Source organism: Castanea sativa, chromosome 9 (genome assembly GCF_040712315.1).
Source record: "Castanea sativa cultivar Marrone di Chiusa Pesio chromosome 9, ASM4071231v1".
Lineage (NCBI taxonomy): Eukaryota > Viridiplantae > Streptophyta > Magnoliopsida > Fagales > Fagaceae > Castanea > Castanea sativa.
In genome coordinates, this window is record NC_134021.1 from 44,849,734 (window position 1) to 44,868,724 (window position 18,991).

General features: G+C 34.1%; 1 protein-coding gene and 1 pseudogene across 1 annotated transcript; one reads left to right on the forward strand and one right to left on the reverse strand.

Moving 5' to 3' along the window:
- Positions 1-6,784: 6,784 nt before the first annotated feature.
- On the forward strand, positions 6,785-9,328 carry LOC142609284 (putative galacturonosyltransferase 4). The gene is made up of 7 exons (XM_075780862.1): positions 6,785-6,803; positions 7,002-7,036; positions 7,148-7,189; positions 7,285-7,405; positions 7,548-7,771; positions 8,491-8,762; positions 8,926-9,328. Exons 1-7 carry the CDS (start codon positions 6,785-6,787, stop codon positions 9,326-9,328), a joined length of 1,116 nt encoding a protein of 371 aa, XP_075636977.1.
- Positions 9,329-14,334: 5,006 nt separating this feature from the next.
- On the reverse strand, positions 14,335-17,905 carry LOC142610141 (putative disease resistance protein RGA3; annotated as a pseudogene).
- Between the last annotated feature and the right edge of the window lie 1,086 nt (positions 17,906-18,991).

The following is an 18,991-nucleotide window of genomic DNA, read 5'->3' on the forward strand; positions in this document are numbered from 1 at the left end:
TACTATAATCTAATTGGCGTTGTTTGATGCCCCAACCGCATAGGTATCAGTAAGCCATAATGTCCCTCTTTTTACAATCCTTACATCTAATAACACAATTATCGATGGGTACACTCAAATCCTAAATTGTCAAATTTGATCTCCCCACCCCCTCTTTTTTTCTTTGCTAATTCCCTCTTATATAAGGAAAAGCTTTAGAATACAATGGACCTAAAATTACTAGAGAAAGGGATTCTCGGAAGACATGCAAGGCCCGGTTCATCAAGACCAAAATGTAAATAGAAAGTACGTCACGTTCTCCAAAATCCATATAAAACAACACCTTCCCAAATTTTTACTACAAATTGATCATTTAATATCATACGAATTTATTTAAAAACTTATACAAATCAATTTCAAGTATATATAAATATATTTTAAGACAATTATATATATATATATATAATACATTATCCAATCAAAAAATAAAACAATTTTTTGTTTATCCTTATTTATTTATTTATTATTGTTTACCAATTTGATGTGCCATGATTAGAGTGATTGATATACAAAACATTTTTACATAAAATAATTTGTATACTTTTGTTGGTTATTCACTTATTCTCAAGTCAAGGCCACTCGATCAAAATAGAGTGTTATTTGTGTTCACACGTGGCACCCAGTTTAGCCACACCCAGAGAGAGAGAGAGAGAGAGAGAGAGCAAAGGGAAGAAAATAATCCACATAAATATAAAATAACTCATCACTTCACTTTTACAAAACTAGCCACCCATTCCTTCTCTACTCCTTTGCAGCATATTGCTCGCACGCTATGAAAAGAAGGGTATTCCCTGCAATTATGAAAAACTTCTAGGTGATTTATATCTACTACCTGGAAAATCCTACTAATTAATTTCTCACTTTTCTTTTTTTTCGTAGTGTGTTTTAGTTGAGACTAAAAGCAGTGCTTCTTCCTCATGGCGCTACTGGCTCAGGGTGGGTGCGCACGGTTGCACGTGCGATGCCATGCGCACGTTAGACCGCATAGAGTACTGAGTCCGTTTGCTACTCTATCTCCAGACCGCATAGAGTACTGACTAGGTAACAAGCACGGACACCCTCCAAACGTGTCCGACACGCTGTGATACACCCTCTTTGTTTTGTGGTGTTTTGGGTTAAAATTCGATAGGCAAATTTAGTCCCTCAATTTGTAAAAATATGGTCATTTTTATCAATATCTCTGTTAGCAAATGGTGCAATTTATTAAAAACATTTCTGTGTTATTTAATATATCTTATTGTTTGATGAGTATTAGGTTTTTTTTTATTTTTAAATGTTTAAACAGCTTAATTTGCTAAAATATTGGGACAGAAGGACGGGATTGACTCATTTTGACAAACTGCGGTACTAAATTGACAAATTTTAAATGTTAAGGACTAATTTGAAGATTTAAGTAAATGTCAAGAGACTAAATTGAATTTTCGTAAAAATTTTAAAATTGGATTTTAGTTTTTTATTTATTTTTAATTTTAAAAAATTGATAGTTATTATTATTTTTAAAATTTTTTAAATAATTCCTTTAAATGAAAAAAAAAATATATATATATATATATATTTATATGTTAATTATCCACTCTTCTTATATAGTGTAATAGTAACTTGTCCTCTCTCTTGTCTTATCATGGTTCATGTACTGAAAGCTTCTTGAGCTTGTGGAGTTCAAGCTGAGGGAAGTGATTTCAAGGGAACCCACTCTACTTGTTTTGGTGGTTGGTGTTCCTAATGTTGGCAAGTCGGCTTTAATTAATTTGATCCATCAAATTGCATCGTCTCGACTTCTTGGTAAGTTGTTACTATGTTTTTGCTAGATTATGGTTGGATGTCATTGTCTTGACTCTTGAAATGGAACTGGTAAAGGTTATTAAATTATTTTAACAATAACAACTTCAGTTTTCTTTCATTGTGTAGGGGAAGATGAAGTGAGCTACAGTCGGCCCATTGCCTGGAATTACTCAAGATATTGCTGGATACAAGGTCAACTAATTTTGTGTTTTATGGTTTATATACCATAGAAAGTAATAAGAGACTGAAATCTTAGCTTCATGTGTTTTTCATACTTGTTAACATTCAATAATTAAGACGATATATTTGGGATTGGACCCTGATATTGATAATGTTGGTAGGAAGATTATGTAGGTTTGGTTGTGAATTGTTTGATTCTCCATTATCACTTAATATTTAGATGATGTTCTTGCTTTTATGAGCAACAGACTGTTTGCAAAGGAGTTATTTCTTGCTCGTGTTATACACACACACACACTCTTAGCTCTTTTTCACGTTTTTCCTTTCAGGATTTTGTCACAAAAGTCCAATGTGCTTTGTATTTAACTCTATTAGAATTCACTGGTAATGTAGAAGATGAGAGTGACTTGGAGGGTCTTATAGAGCAGCAGTTTGAAGCACTGCAGAGGCATTTAAGATACCTCATAAGGCCTCAGAAGCTCATTTGATGGTATCAAAAAAGCATCTTACTTTATTTAGGGTAGGTAAAATTGGTCCATTCATCCTAGATGATGTCCCTGATGCAAATACTGTGTCTTGACTTGTTAGTCACTTTTTTTTTTTTTGGTGTAACATTACGATTGTATATGCTAGTGTTTTTTTTTTTTCTCCTCTTTTCCCTCCTACTTTGTTGTGTTAATGTCTCAAATTTACTCAAGTTATATTACAAAGCTAATAGATGCTTGCATGTGTTGGTGAGTTCTTGTCACATTCTTAATGAAAAATCTGCATTCCAATGCTAATGATGCTCCACTTTGGACGCACTAGATGATAGCAATCTTTTTCTTTTTATTTTTCATGGGATTATAGCAATCTTTGTGTCCAAAATAGTTAGGACTAATAACACTAATTACAAATTGCTGCTTAGATTGATAAGCGTTTTTTTTTATTCCAGGTATTTAAAAAAAAAAAAAAAGGCTGGCTTCAAAAATTCCATTACATGATCTGTCTGGTTGGGTGTAAAAGGATGAGGATGGAAAATGAGAGACTTCACTTGATTGGTGTGGTGGAAAAGACAAAAGAGGAGGAAAAGTAGGGGAATTTTTTTTATAAATAAGTGGTGTTTATTATTTTGTCTTTTTTTAATTCAATCTTTTCTTTCATCTTTTGATGTAAAAAGAGTTTGATAGTAGGGTTTCATTTCAGCATGGTCACTAATTATTCTAGTGAGTAGCAAGTAGTTGATGAGAAAAAAATTCAAAGCTGACTCTAATTTAGAAAATGATTAAAATTCATGAGAGGAGATCAAAGTTCATTGGTCCTTTGCTTGTATGATGTAGAGCAAAGTTGATCAATATGAGATATCATTTAAAAAAATTGAAGGCATTATTCAACAAGACTGTTTGGAAATGGTTGGTGAAATCATTCATATTGAGGCACTATTTTCCTTCAATTTGAAGCATAAATTAGTTGTTAACAAATGCAATGATCGTTTTGGTTCTAGTGTTCTTAAATTTGAAGCATAAATTAGCTTTTAAGAAAGCATAAATTAGCTTTTAAAAAAGTAAATGTTGTTATTTTTTAAGTTTTGTGCCTTTTTGATTTTAGGTGACACCCATCTTTCTCTTTTGGGATTGCATTGCTTGCTTTGGCATAGCTATTTAAAAAGGGTTGTGATTAAGTTATAACCTCTAAATATTAGCCATACGATCTTAATATTAACCAAATTATTATTATTTAATTGGACCTTGGCTCTTGGATAGTTTAATTCTAGTTCTTAGAAGTTAGATCCTAAATTTTAATGGGATATTAGAGAATTCTATTATATAATTAGCCATTTCATGTTATCCCCTCAAACTTTTTTCCAATAATTTTAGTGGGATTGCATTTATGTTCTTCAATTTCGATATAAACAGAGGGAATTCTAATAACATAAAATTCAATTATTAACATGATATTAGTGGAGATTAAAACAATTCTTGTTGAGAAATTCGAGTGTTTAAGCTCCTTTGGCATAAGACAGATTTGAAAAATAACGCTCATTATTCACAAACTTGAGAACCAACGGCCTATAATCATTGGTGTGTCATTTTTCTAAACTTACTCTTAATATATCATTTATAAATTTGGTTTAAGTTAGAAGGAGCTTATGATCGAAATGAAAATTCATAATTCCAAATACAAATGCCACTCCCTTGGATGAGAATTACACCCCATTTTCTAATTAATTAAGCATGCAAAAAAGAATTATAAAACATGAATACAAGACCATAGGCTTGCATACACCAATCCATAGATCTCTCAAATTTATACACAAGAATGTACTCAAGAGAGCATACAGATCACTCCTCCATCAGCTCCAGCTTCTTCAGCCAACTATAGTTTTGGGTAAAAAGTGAGTGAAAAATGGAAGTATCGTCGGACTGGAAATCCCTCTCCCAATATCATCAGTTTTCAAACCTCCACTTCTCCTCACAGACTCATCATCAAAATCCGTATTGGGTCCTCTCTTCTTCAACCCTAAACCCAAAACCCTTTCTGTTCTCCTCTCTTCTCCATCTCTGCCAAACCCACCACCTCTCCTCCAAACCCACAACCTCCTCTCCTTCCTTTGCCTCCCTCTTTCTCTTCTTCCCCACCGGTCCCAATACCGACCGACATTCTCAGGATTGCGGTTAACCCCTTTCCCTTTCCAGGTAATAATCATAATCATTCCACTGTTGTTGGGTATTTGCTGGCTTCTACATTGTGCTCTATGCATTGGTTTGTTGTTCAGGAGAGTTATGTTGTGTATGCTTGTTGGAGTCCACATATACCCGAGGAGAGTGTAGTTTTGTTAGAAAGTGGTGCTTTGTTCTTGTTTGATTTGGAGTCTTGTTTTAGAAGAAGTAGGACTTCCAATTCCAATGTGCGTTTTAGAGGGACTAAGTTGCCTATATCGTGGGATGCTGATGCTGTTTCAGGGAATTGTAAATGGTTGAGCTGTGAATTCAGTTGGCATCCTAGGATTTTGATTGTTGCCCGGTCTGATGCTGTTTTCTTCGTCGATTTAAGGTTTGATGGGTGCGCTGTGAGTTGTTTAGCTAAGGTTGAGATGTTGAGGATGTATACTTCGGTTCATTTGAACGGTTCCTTACATTTTCAATGGCGGGGGGATCTGATGGTTTCTGTTTTGCATTGGCCTCGGATAGTTTGTTGGTTCTTTGTGATGTGCGGAAACCAATGATGCCGTTGATGCAATGGGCTCACGGTCTTGACAATCTGTGACATATTAATGTATTTAGATTGTCAGAATTGAGATCAAACTCGAGGGACGATACATATAGGTGAGCTTTTGAATCGGGTTTTTGTATTATATTGGGATCTTTATGGAATTGTGAGTTTAATCTATTTTGTTATGGACCTACTTTACCAACCCCGAGAGGATCCATTATTTCTGAAGTTTCGGAAGTTTTGAAAACCCATTATGCATGGGAGCTCCCTTCAGATCTCTTATTGTTGGGTCGTGAGTGTCAATGTGGAAGTTGTCTTGTGAGAGAGGAGATTTTGAAGGATGATCTTCTTAAATGGATTGATTGGCGGCATAAGAAAGAATTGGCTTTGGGTTTTGTCATTTTAAACAAAGATCTATCAGCAATGCTTTCTGAGTCGAATGAATGGTTTTACATTGACAAGACTTATGTCATCAGGGAAGCTTGAATCACAAAGCTATTGTGCCTCGTGGAAGTTGAAAGAACTTCACACAGAATGGTTCCATCTTAAGATAATTCCTTGTATATTATGGATGATGAGGACTACAAATTTCCTAGAAGATTTAAGTACGTGAACTCTCTGCATATTTGAATGTTAGTCTAACTGAAGTCCTGGTTTCAAAATTGAAAAAGCCTTGCAGGGGTCCTTGAGAAAAGGAATCTTTTAGCTCAGAATCTCATGAAATCTTGTGTGAGAAGTTGAAGGCTTGTGGGTTCCGTCGATTGAGATCGTTTCCTGCAGTTTCTGTTGTTTTTAATGACATCAGCTCGCCAGCAAGCATACATGAGGCTGCTTTGAGAGGATTGTGGGCAGGCCTGCCACTGGAACTCTTACAACTGGCCAATTCCAACTACTCAGAGTTCCTTGACGTACTTTTGGACCAGAAAAAAGTATCTTTGGAATTTTTAGTTGTCCCTGACCTACCTCAATTGCCTCCTTTCTTTCTAAGAAGGCCTTCATGCCATAGCAATAAGTGGTCACACAAAGTGCAGCGAGATGATGCTCTAGTGGGTCCAGTACTTTCTAATGGCCACTCAGAATCAGAAGACGAAGCAGGTGTATTTTCATTAGAGAGGGAAATTAGCCTACAATGTGATGAAATCAAGCAGGTGGCCAGTGAAATGGCCTTGTCAGATTCTAGTTGTAAGCTTCATGGCGACCAAGCTGACTCCCTTGCTGATGAAAGAGAAGATATGTGGGGCAGTTCTCAAAAACCAAAACCTTATTGTATATACCATCCAGTTGCATGTAAGTGCTCGACCATGGATCACGTACAGGACAATGTCTTTAAGGATGAGAAATTTGATAACTTGATTTTTAAAGTGCCTGAGAAGAAGAAGCATGTTCCTAATGGCTTGGTGGAAACCGTTGGACCAGAACTGTTTGATGATCTCTGCCCTGCTGATTTGAGATTTGATACTTCTGCCAAGAACTTTGGGCCAAATTAATTAAAGATATACAAAGTTTTGAAGAATAAATGGTCTAAATGGCAAGACGGATTTAATTTATATCAGAAATTTTGCAGAGAGTCTAAATTCCAAAAGCAATCGGCATGACAGTTAGATTTTCAGGTGTTGACTCGTGAGGGAACAAGATTGTCTATGATCTATGTACACAATTTTAGATCATAGACAATTTTACCAAGTGGGTCCAAGACCTCTTCTTCTTGTAAGTTTTTTGTTTATAGATTTGTTTCAAGTTTTCTCTTTCTGGGTTTTTCCTCTTTTGGTGATTTGAACATTCTTTGCTTTGGTTTACAATTTCTGCAGCTAGAGATGCATTTGTTGAAGATGTTACAACTGTTGTAAGTAGTAAATAATTTTCTTTTATTTGAAAACAAGGACTTTTTCTCTTTTGGGTATATTTTTTATTTTGATTTTTCATTAAGCAAATTTAAATCTCTGCTTAACTACAGACTTTGAATGGCCATAATGAGCGCCTAAATGTGCTGCCCCAGGTTGGGTTCTCTTTGATGATGCATCCATATTAGTTAAGTTGGAGTAGTAAATTTCAGATCTTTACTCTTCAAATTATTTGGTTTTTGCTATATAGGAATCGGCAACTACTGTTAAAGAACCGATTAGAATTGTTTATTCAGATACCTCAACCAAATCTCTTCCAAATTCAGATGATTTAGACCTACAGGACACCCACATTGCAGTTTCAAGTCAAGGTACTCCTTAAAAAGTCATTTTTCTGGTTCTAATTTCTGTTTTGTTTTGTAATTACTAAAATCAATATTTGCACAATTGCACAATTGTTCTCATCCCTATAATTTTCTGCTTGTTAATTTTATCATTTATATATGCATTTAGTAGAATCAAGGTGTACCAGAGTATTATCTACGACAGATGAGGAAGAACAAGATCAAAGAACTAACCTCATCAGGGAGGTCACAAATTCACCTGAGGAAGCACATGACTCAAATGAGCATGATACTGACACAAACACTCAAAAGGACATTGGGAAAGATACAATTGATGCAGATGACCAGGCTGACCAGTCATCAGATAATGCCTCACAAAATACTCAAGATATGGTATATGATATTTACTTTCTTCTCTTTAACTTGCTTCTTTTTTTTCTTTTCTTTTTTTGATTGTCTAATTTGTACTGGTTGCTGCTGCTCCTATCTGTAAAAGTCTTTTGATAGCTCTGTTTTATGTTAAAAATAGAATTGTATACATTATAAATGCTGTGATACTTCTATGCTCCTCATCGTGATTGGGGTGCTCTTTTGTTGACTTGATGTTTGTTAGTGGGTTTCATCATCTATCATGTTGAAGTAAAATCTACTGTAGGACTTGTCATTCGGATGTTGGAAATAGTATGTCCTAATAGTCAACCAAAAAAAAAAAAAAAAAAGAAGTCATTCTGACTATCTTGTGTATTTTTTGGATACTGCTCATCCCTAGCTTGAATGCTTATGACTTAGTATTTCAATTTTTTTTTTTAACATGTTATATCATATCTCCTTGAAATAGGGGTTAAACTATTACGTTTGATATTTATTTTGATCATTATCATTGTTGCCTACTGTTATTAAATTATTTTATCCTAATCATTTGATGAAATATGCTTTCTTTGCAAACTTCTTATTTCTGATTCATGCATATTATCTTGAATAACCGCCTCCATGCCAAACTCTGGGCCTTTTTGTCCCCTTTTTCCCCTATCTACCATGTGGAAAATTGGAATTTTATTGTGCATTTTAATCTTCTTCTTTTTTTTTTATAATTATTTCCATTTTTCCTCCAGGAAATAAAGGATGAGCAACAATCCACTCAAACTTCAAGTAAGGTTAAAAGGAAGGAATGCATAAAATCTGACTCTAGCATACAGAATGACCAAAGAGCTATGCCGGATACTTGGGTGCGGCAACTCAAAGATCAGATCATCAGGGCAAAGGTTTATCTATCCCTCCTGGCCACAAGAAACAATCCTCTCTTTACAAGGGAGCTTTGGGGGCGGACAAAGGAGGTTCAGCGAGTACTTGGGGATGTGAGAAATGATTCTGAACTTCCAAGGAAGTAAGTCTTCTCTTTTAACATATTTATATGCCAACAACCAAATTTTATCAAATTTTTCCTTCAAGTATCGATCTGTTATTAGTTTCTCTATTTGGCTTGCTATTTTTGAAATTCTCCCATCTTTCTCTGCCTTAAATTGTTTGTATGGTTTATTTTTATGCAGTGCCTATGACAAATTGAAGGCAATGGAGCAAAGATTGGCCAAAGGAAAGCAGCTTCAAGATGACTGTGCTTCTGTGGTGAAGAAGCTGAGGCCTATGCTCCACTCAACTGAAGAGCAGCTCCGAGTGCACAAAAAGCAGACTATATTCTTGACTCAATTGACAGCAAAAATGATTCCTAAAGGTCTGCCTTGTCTTCCATTGTGCCTTACAACTGAGTATTATACCTTGAATTCTTCTCAACATGACTTTCCAAATCAAGAGAAGTTAGAAGACCCTCAGTTGTACCATTATGTATTATTCTCTGATAACATATTAGCAGCAGCAGTTGTTGTAAACTCAACTATAACATATGCTAAGGTAATTTTCACTCTTGCTATACTTGCTATTTCCTTTAATTGCTAAGAAAGAAATTTTGGAATGGCCATTCTAAGACTCTTGTTCCCACATCCTCTTTCTTTTGTTGAGCTTCCTTGCCTGCAAAAAAAAAAAATAATAATTATCTGCTATTTCAATGTTTGATATTTTTTGTTTGACATCTCAATTTTATTGTTTGGAATCCTGGCAGGACCCTCGAAGCATGTTTTCTACATTGTTATTGATAGGCTAAATTATGCGGCAATGAGGCTGTGGTTTTTGGCAAATCCACCAGGCAAAGCTTCTATCCAGGTTCAGAACATAGATGCATTTACATGGCTAAATGCAAGTTATAGTCCAGTTCTCAAGCAGTTGGGTTCGCAGTCCATGATAGACTATTACTTCAGAGCTCATTGAGCCAATTCTGATTCAAATTTGAAGTACCGGAACCCAAAATACTTATCTATCCTCAATCATCTTCAATTTTATTTGCTAGAGATCTTCCCAAAGCTCAACAAAGTGTTGTTCTTGGATGATGATATTGTTGTAAAGAAGGATCTCACTGCCCTTTGGTCCCTTGATTTGAAGGGGAATGTTAATGGTGCTGTTGAGACTTGTGGAGAGAGCTTCCATCGTTTTGATCGGTATCTGAACTTTTCAAATCCCCTCTGCTGTTGAGACTTCTGTGATAATAATGCTCTTTTGTTAATCCTAAAAAAAAAGAATGAATAATTGCATAAAGGCTGAATGTAAATAATTTATGGTAGACTAAATAAGCAAACAAGAAAAGCACTTTAGAAGTGGATGAAATGATGTCAAGGTAAGCGAAAAGTTTGTGATTGAATTATAAGTAAATAAGAGAAAACTCATTAGTAGCCCTATAGACGATACATATATTGAGGAAGAGTATATTCTGATGCTAATTTAATACTTTGAAATTCTTGGCGGTGTCATTGAGTAAGAATATGTTGCTAAAGGTGGATATATTGGTTTCAATTATATAATTGGAAATAGAAATAAAGAATAGATGGGAATAGTGGTAAGACATAGGTGAACTCACTAACATTTGTGTGTAAGCACTTATGAGAGTATTTTGTATCCATAGGATCCCTCTAAATTACCATTTCTTTCTATAATTTTTACAAAAGGTAGATTCCCTCTTTTTCTGTAATGGTGATTGGTAGAGAAAAATATTTCGAACAAGGATTGATCAATGATGACTCAATGCATGAAATATGAAGTGTGCAAAATCTGGTTTATTTTTCAGTTCAAGAATACTTAACAAGAATTTTTTTTTTTTTGCTGATCATTATATATTTGTACACAAAGCTTTCTGAAATACTTCTAAATGTTTATGTTAAGACATTTCTATATATTTTAGCTCTTTTGCAGGTTACTTTATGTCATTTGTAGTTCTTATCGTTGTATCTACAAAAGGGTCCCAATGTGACCGTTGAATATCTTGTTTTATTTTATCTCATTTCATAATTTCTAGTTCTTTAATTATTTCCCTCTCAGGATCTTTTCACAGAAGTCCAATGTGCATTGTATTTAACTCTGACAGGATTCACTGGTAATATAAAGAGATGAGAGTGACTTGGAGGGTCTGATAGAGCAGCAGTTTGTAGTATACGTAAGGCATTTAAGGTACACAAGGCCTTGGAAGCTCATTTGACGATAAACTTGGTCCATTTATCCTTGATCAAGTGCCTGATGCAAATGTTGTGTCTTGAGTTTTAAGTCACTTTTTTTTTTCCTTTTCTTTTTAGTGTGTAACATTAAGAACTGTATATCCTGGTCTTTTCTTCCTCTTCCCTTTCCCCTCTTTTGTATTGTCTTGGTGTTTTAAACTAACTATAATTGTATTATAGAGCTAAAAGATGCTTTGAGTTGGTCAGTTTTTGTCACATTCTTAATGGAAAATCTGCAAAGCAGTGCTAATGATGCTCCATTTTGGACACACTACATGATAGCAATCATTATAAAAAAAAAAAACAAAACAAAACAAAAGGAGCTCTGAAAAATTCATTGCATGGTCTATTTGGTTGGGTGTAAAAAGGGGAGGATGGAAAATGAAAATTTTCCCTTGTTTGATGTGGTGGGAAAGAGGGATGATGGAAAAGGGGAGTAGTGAAGTTTTTCACTCGGGGACTAAAAACCATCCTCCAAAAACATTAGGAGGAAAAGTAGGGAAAAAATGTTTAATTCATTAAATTTACTATTTTTTCTATTATTAATTACAATCTTTTCTATCATCTCTTGATATAATAAGGATATAACAATAGGGTTTTGATTTCTCATGGTCACAAATTATTCTAGTGAGTAGCAAGTGTGTTGATATGAATTTTTTTTTTCTAATAAACAACAAAAATTCAAATTTGAATCCAATTTACGAAATTAAAATTCAAGAGAGATCAAAACCCGTGATCAATGCATTGGTGCTTATATAATGAAGAGTTTAGTTGATCAATATGAGATATCATTGAAAACAATTGAAGCTATGGTTGTTAAAATCCCGATCTAAATTCTACGATCCTACGATTTTACAATCCCACTTGCCCAAAACAATTCGGATCTTTCAAGGATCTTAGCAATTGTTTAGGATTGGTAGGATTGTACAATTCTAACAATCTCAAATGACCTTGGTTTCTTGTAATCTTCTTTAACTTGATAAAAGACTCAGTTAAACCCAAATGAAAAATAAAATCCCAATAAACTAAGTTTTTCTACTCTAATGTAAAAAGTGTGTCAATTGGACTCAAATAAAAAACTTCCCAATAGAGTCACGTTTTGAGATTTTTAGCCACTTTAAATAATGCTTACAAATGAATGTAGCAATGTGTGGTAATTATATCAATGAATGTATAATTTATGTGATTATTTAACATACTAATGTATTTTTTTTTTTCCCTCAAATAATGTAGGATCTTATGATCCACGATTCCATCTACCTCCCACGATCCTATATAGGATCCCAATTTTGACAATCTTGATTGAAGCCATTATTCAACAAGGCTATTCGGAAATAGTTGTTGTAATCATTTGTATTAAGGTGCTATTGTCCTAAAATTTTAAGCACAAACTAGCTTTTAACAAATGCAATGATCATTTTGATCATGGTGTCCTTAAATTTGAAGCATAAATAACTTCCAAGAAAAGTAATTCTTGCTCTTGTTCAAGTTTTGTGGCTTTTGAATTTTGAGCTACACCCATTTTCCTTTTTGGAAATACTCGCTTTCATATATCTAATTAAAAAGGGTTACAGTTCAAGTTAAAATCTTTCAATATTAAAATACCCTATTATTTAATGCTAGTATAGTTATCATTTTTTGACTGGGCACTTGGGAAGTGGAATTCTAGTTCTTAGAAGGTAGATCCCAAATTTTAATGTGATTTCATAGACAATTTCATTAATATAATTGGTCATAGCATATTACCGTCAAACTTGTTTTCAAAATTTTTAGTGGGTTTGGAATTCTATTCTTCAATTTCATGTGGACAACATCTAAGGGAATTATGACATAAAATTCATTAATTAACATGATATTAGTGGAGATTAATGCAATACTCATTGAAAACACAAGTGTTCAGATGACTCCTTTCGTATATGAAGAATTTGAAAAATGACACTCATTGTTCCCAAACCTGAGAACTAACGGCCAATAATCTTCCACCTTTGCTTTTCCCCATCTTATTCTTAGTATATCATCTATAATTCTTGTTTAAGATAGGAGGAGCTTTCTATGGAAATGAAAATTTTTAATTCCAAATACAAATATCATTCTCATCAATGTCACTTTGTCAGTTATACACTAGATATTCTAGTAATTAAGTATGTTATTACACATGGGGCATAGTGCTAAGAAGAATCATAAAATATGAATATAAAAACAGTGCTTGCATGCACCAATCCATAAATATCTCAACTTTATACACAAGAATGTAGTTACGGGAGTATACATATCATCCTATATATTTATTAAATCACTTACTTCAATAAATCTCTTACTTCATATTACAATGATATAAATGCTTATTTATTTACATCACTTACAAGCAAATTAAATAACCAGAATATTTATTTATTTACAGTTTGTAATCCAAATCGCAATGATGAAATGCTGAAGAAATGCTCACGAATTACAGAAGGATACACAACTTTGAATTGAGCAATGTTTAGATTCCCTTGATTTTCTTGATTTTTCCTTTGTGTTGGACTCCAGAAATGAAGTAATTTTGTTTATTAATGGAAAGAAAATAATGACATGGTTACTGATGTGGTTTAACAAAAACATAATTCTCGACAAGTCATTAGCCAGAATTTCAAATGAGGAACAAGTTTGAGGCTGAACAAGTTGCTTCTCTGTCCATGGTTTCTTCCTAAATGGAGGATTGTGTTAAGTTTCTACCTTGCCTTCGGAATGAGCTTTTTCTTTTTGATTTTTTTCCCCAGTATACCGCCCCACGTAACTACGTAAGCTAGTGCTCAAACTTGTCAACTTATGAAGCATCTACCTTCTTTAATGGATGGATTTGTTTATGCCAATATGGATAATATTGGAGGGAATTTCCACAGCATGAATTCAATTATGAACATTGTAGTAGTGGAGATTAAAGCAATTATTTGGTGAGAAATCCAAGTGTAAGTGCTCTGACTCCTTTAGCATAAGAAAGATTTGAAATATGACACTTAGTGTTCCCAGACCTAAGAACCAACAACCTATAATCTTCCACCTTTGCCTTTTCCTATCTTTTCCTCTCTTATTACTAGTGTGTCAATAAAAATAAAAAAAAATAAAAAAATTTAATCTTAATGTATCATTTATAATTTTGGTTTAAGTTAGAGGTAGCTTTCCATGGAAATGAAACTTTATAATTCCAAATACAAATATTACTCCCTTCAATGTCAATTAGACCTCATATGTTCTAAATAATTAAGCATGTTATTACACATGGTGCTTCACACTTACAAAGAAGAATCATAAAATATGAATATAAGAATGAATGTTTGCACACACAAATCCATGGATCTCTCAACTTTATACACAAGAATGTAGTCAAGAAGAGTATACACATCACTTCTTATTTATTTGTATCTCTTACTTTGAATTAAAATGACATATATGTTTATTTATTGACATCATTTAGTACAAATTACAATAACATAAATATTTATTCATTTACATCACTTACAAGCAAATTAAATAACGGAAATATTTATTTATTTACATATTGTAATACAAATTGCAATGAAGAAATACTTACGAATTACGGAAGGAACATGTGACTTTGAATTGAGCAACATTTAGACTTTATTGATTGTGACTTGTGTTGAGCTTCTGAAATGAAATTTGCAATATATGGTATATAAGCAACTTACAAGAACAATACTACTAGGAAAAATGTATTTACAAAAGATAAATAAATAAAAACGTATTATGTTCATTCAAGTTTTTGGGTGCCAATACCTTGCTTAGAAACACAATGTTACACAAACAAGATAAAATTCCTCAATTAATTAAATTAGATTAATCTCTTCTTCTCTACTTTTTCCTTTGTTTTTATTTTATTTTATTTATTTATTAATTACTTTCTTCTTTTGCTGGGGAAGGTCCAAAGGGGTGGGCAAAAAATAAAGATTTAGAAGACCACTTTACTTTTGGAAATCCAATTTCATGCAAAAAGATATTTTTGGTTTTAATTTACTTTAAATCTAATTTGGACAAAGAGGGCTTTGACTTTTTTATTAAAAAAAAGGAAAAGAAAAAGAAAAAGGGGATTTGGGTTCATTAAGGATCATAACCAGTTTTAGGATTAATTTAGAGAGAGTAGAGATAGAAACTATAATGGTACAAAAATAACAAGAAGACATATATGCCCCTACCTCATCATCTTCTCCCGGTAAATATATGCTGATGTCATCATCTCTCTCTGATGAACTTCCACTATCGTCATCGAAATTGTTATCGAAATCAATGTTTGGTACATGAGCAATTTTGTGCCTAACTTCTTCTCTACACTTTCTTCTCAACTTAGGACAATCTTCAATCTGAAATTCTCTTAGTGCAGTGAGATCTTGCATCCTCTCCGGGAGAGATGAGAACCTAGGGCAATTTATAATTCTAAGTGTTTGAAGTGATTTTAGATGTGGTAGCCACTCAGGCAAAGCGGTGAAATTACAACAATCTTCAATCTTTAGGTGTTGTAAAGTGTTGGCAGATGTTTGGAGCCACTGGGGCAAAACCTCCAACTTAGGTAACTCCATAATTGCCAACAATTGGAGGCTTAACTTGAGATCTTGATTCTCTTCTTTATCCGTCAAACTAAGCTCTTTACGGTCCCCAATCATCGGGGTCTCTAGGGCAGTTAGGTGTTTGATACCGGGTGACAAAGTGGTCAAACTTGGACATTCTCCAACAACCAATGTTCGAAGATTGGTGAGGCGCCCCTCCATCCCTTCAAACGGACATTTTAGATTCTTACAAGTATATATAGACAAAAATCGAAGAGAATCCAAGCAACCTACTTCCTTCTCGACAAGCAGGTATGTTTTGTTGTTACACACAAATGCCCGAGGCTAATTATGTCCCCAATATCTTTGGGCAACCGTTCAAGATTACCGCAACTAACAAGGTGTAAACTTTGCAAACTATGCGGCTTGCAAATGGAATCTGGAAGTTGCTTGATTATGCGATTATTTGATAGGTCAAGATTTCTCAAATGTTTCAAACTTCCGATGGAACTTGGCAACACCTCAAAGGATGATTTGCTCGGATCAAGCACCCGCAAATACTTAAATCTTGCGATACATGCTTCAAGTAAGGACGCAGGTTGCTCTGTTGCGAAAATAATAGTCTGGACTCTTCCCAACTTCTCTAGCCGTGTTGTAACTTCTTGCCCATTCTCCAAAATTGACAAATGACAAACTTCTGCAGCAAGGGTGGACTTCTTGGTCACTACCGAACACCCTCCTTTGGCAATTGAGAGTGCAAGATTGTGGACCAGATCATGCATTTTAAAGGTATAATATATGGGCATCATATACTCTTGATCAACATCTTGAAAGAAAGATCTCGACAACGGCTCTTTGATATACAAGTTACCAACATCTTCCAACTCCACATTTTCATCCTTAGGTGATTGAAGAATCCCATGTGCCAACCAAAATTGAATCAATGTAAAATTATTGAAGTGATAATCCTTTGGAAAACAAGAACAATATGCAAAACATTGCTTCAAGTGAAATGGCAATTGATTGTAACTGATCTTCAATGCGGGTAAGATGTCACCTTCCTTTTGTTCTAAAAGCCATATCTCGTTATCTCTAACAGATATCCACTCATGTTCATCAACTTTTGAATAAAGTAGGCTAGCTAAAGTACTTACAGCCAATGGAACCCCCTTACATTTTTTGACAATTTCTCTTCCAATATATAAGAGGTTTGGATATTTATTTTCTTGTCCTACCTTAAATGTCAATTTCACAAACAAAGACATACAGTCCTCTTCGGATAGACCTTTTAGATTGTATGTGGTAGTAGTGCCCATAATAGTAGCAACAGAACTATTTCGTGTTGTCACTAAGATTTTACTTCCATCGGAACCACCAATTAACAACTCTTCCAATTGATTCCATTTACTTCGATTCTCGTTCCAAACGTCATCCAAGACAAGTAAAAATTTCTTGTCTTTTAAAAGTTCTCTTAGTCGACATTGCACTTCATCCACACCCAAATTCTCTAAAATTTTCTTATCTTTCAAAAGTTCTTTTAAGCCGTTTGGCAATCCATCCACAACAAAATTCTCATCAATCCTATAAATTGCAGATTTAAGGATTTCTTTTGTCAACCTTGTAACATTAAAATCCTCATAAACACACACCCACATTCTCAATTGAAAATGACTAACTACCTGTTTATCATCAAAAGACAACTTGGCAAGTGTGGTTTTCCCCAAACCTCCAATCCCAACAATAGGAATTACACTGACATTTCTGCTAGCATCTTGCTGCATCAAAAGATCCATGATCTTTCCTTTGTCATCACCCCTACCGATGACTTTAGAAGGATTAACGAAGGAGTGGGTCATGTCCCTCCTGTTCATTGTTGTCTTCTCATCTTCAGGTCGTAAAGCAAGATCGAATTCGTCTTTAAGAGCTGCAATATCATCTAACTTCTCCCTAACACCCTTGATTTTATGTGCCATTTTAAAACGGAATAAAAGTGGATTAGAACCAGAAAAGAAAAATCGCACCTTTTTGCGAGAGCTCCCGTTTATCTTCATTACATCCTTCCGCAATACTCGATACTGAAATTCATCCAGCACATTCTCGGCATCAATAAGGACATCTTTAAGCTCCCTTAGCCAAGTCCTTAGCCTCTCGTTACTTGCTTGCTTCTCCTCAGCATCAATCAGTACGGCTTTAATGGCTAAGACTCTGCGCCCAATCTTTTTCAGATCACCTTTGAAGCCCCATGCCGAGCTGATCTCTTGGAAAGTACGGGATCCAAGCAGCTCCAGGACCTTCACTGCGATGCCATAGCCGATTTCAGCCATGTTCTTGGGGGTGGTGAAGAGCAAAGACAATCAAATGTGAAGATGAATGAGTGCTCACTGCTCAGTAGCGAGAATGGTAAAGTGTAAAATATAAAAACAACAAAGCAAAGAGACTTTAAATTATTGGAGTTGGTGAGAGACTTTAAAAGTCTTTTACGCGTGGTTGGACGGTGTGGCCGTGTGGGGACGGAGCTCTGTACCGCGCATGTGCAGCCACAATATATAGTCTCTATTCACCAACTTAGATAATATTTATAGTATAAATTTTGCCAAAGCTATTAAAATAATTATGGGTGATTCAAAGTTATGTATATAAAGTCTTCATATTTTGCTAAGGATTTCCAAGATTAAATGTGGATATTTCAATCATTGTCACAATTTAAAATACTAATCTTTATACTCCTTTTATATAATTTTGAATTTTTTTAAATTTCTTAGGTAAATTTATTTATAAAATAATTGTGGTCTTACTATTTCATAAATGCATTATTATATATGTTTTAAAGAGTAAGTTACTAATTCTTTAAAAAAAAATTTATTTCTCCATAACTAGTATTAATTAGTATTATATAAATTATTGATTAAGAATCAATTTTCTAATTTGGTCCATTGACTATTAGCCATCAGCATTATCTCTAAATTCTTACGCTCCGTTTGTTTCAATGGAAAACCTGGTGTAAAGATAGTTTTCCTTGTTTTCCAGTGTTTGGTAGCATAAAAAAAGATAAGTCAAAGGAAAACTATCTTTGGTCAACATAAAAAGTATGGCTTATTTTTGGAGATTGTTTTCCATTAAATTTTTTTGGAAAACAACTCTATCTCATAGCAAGCTAAATAAGGGAAGTTATGAGGTTGATTTTCAACTCATTTAAAGTTGCTACCAAACATTAGAAAATGAGATAGTTTTATAGAAAATGCTTTTTAGAAAATAACTCATTTTCTAGAAAACATCATTGCTGAAACAAACAGAGCGTTAAAAACAAGTCAATTACATTCTTGATAGTTATGTTAAAAATGAAAATGCTTAACATAGAGGCAAACATTCAACCCACCAATCTAACAAATTTAACCCAATCCAACTTAATATGTCATTCCAAATTTGGGTTTTTTTTTTCCTTGGGTTAATTGGTTAAATTGTAAAAAAAAAGAACAAAA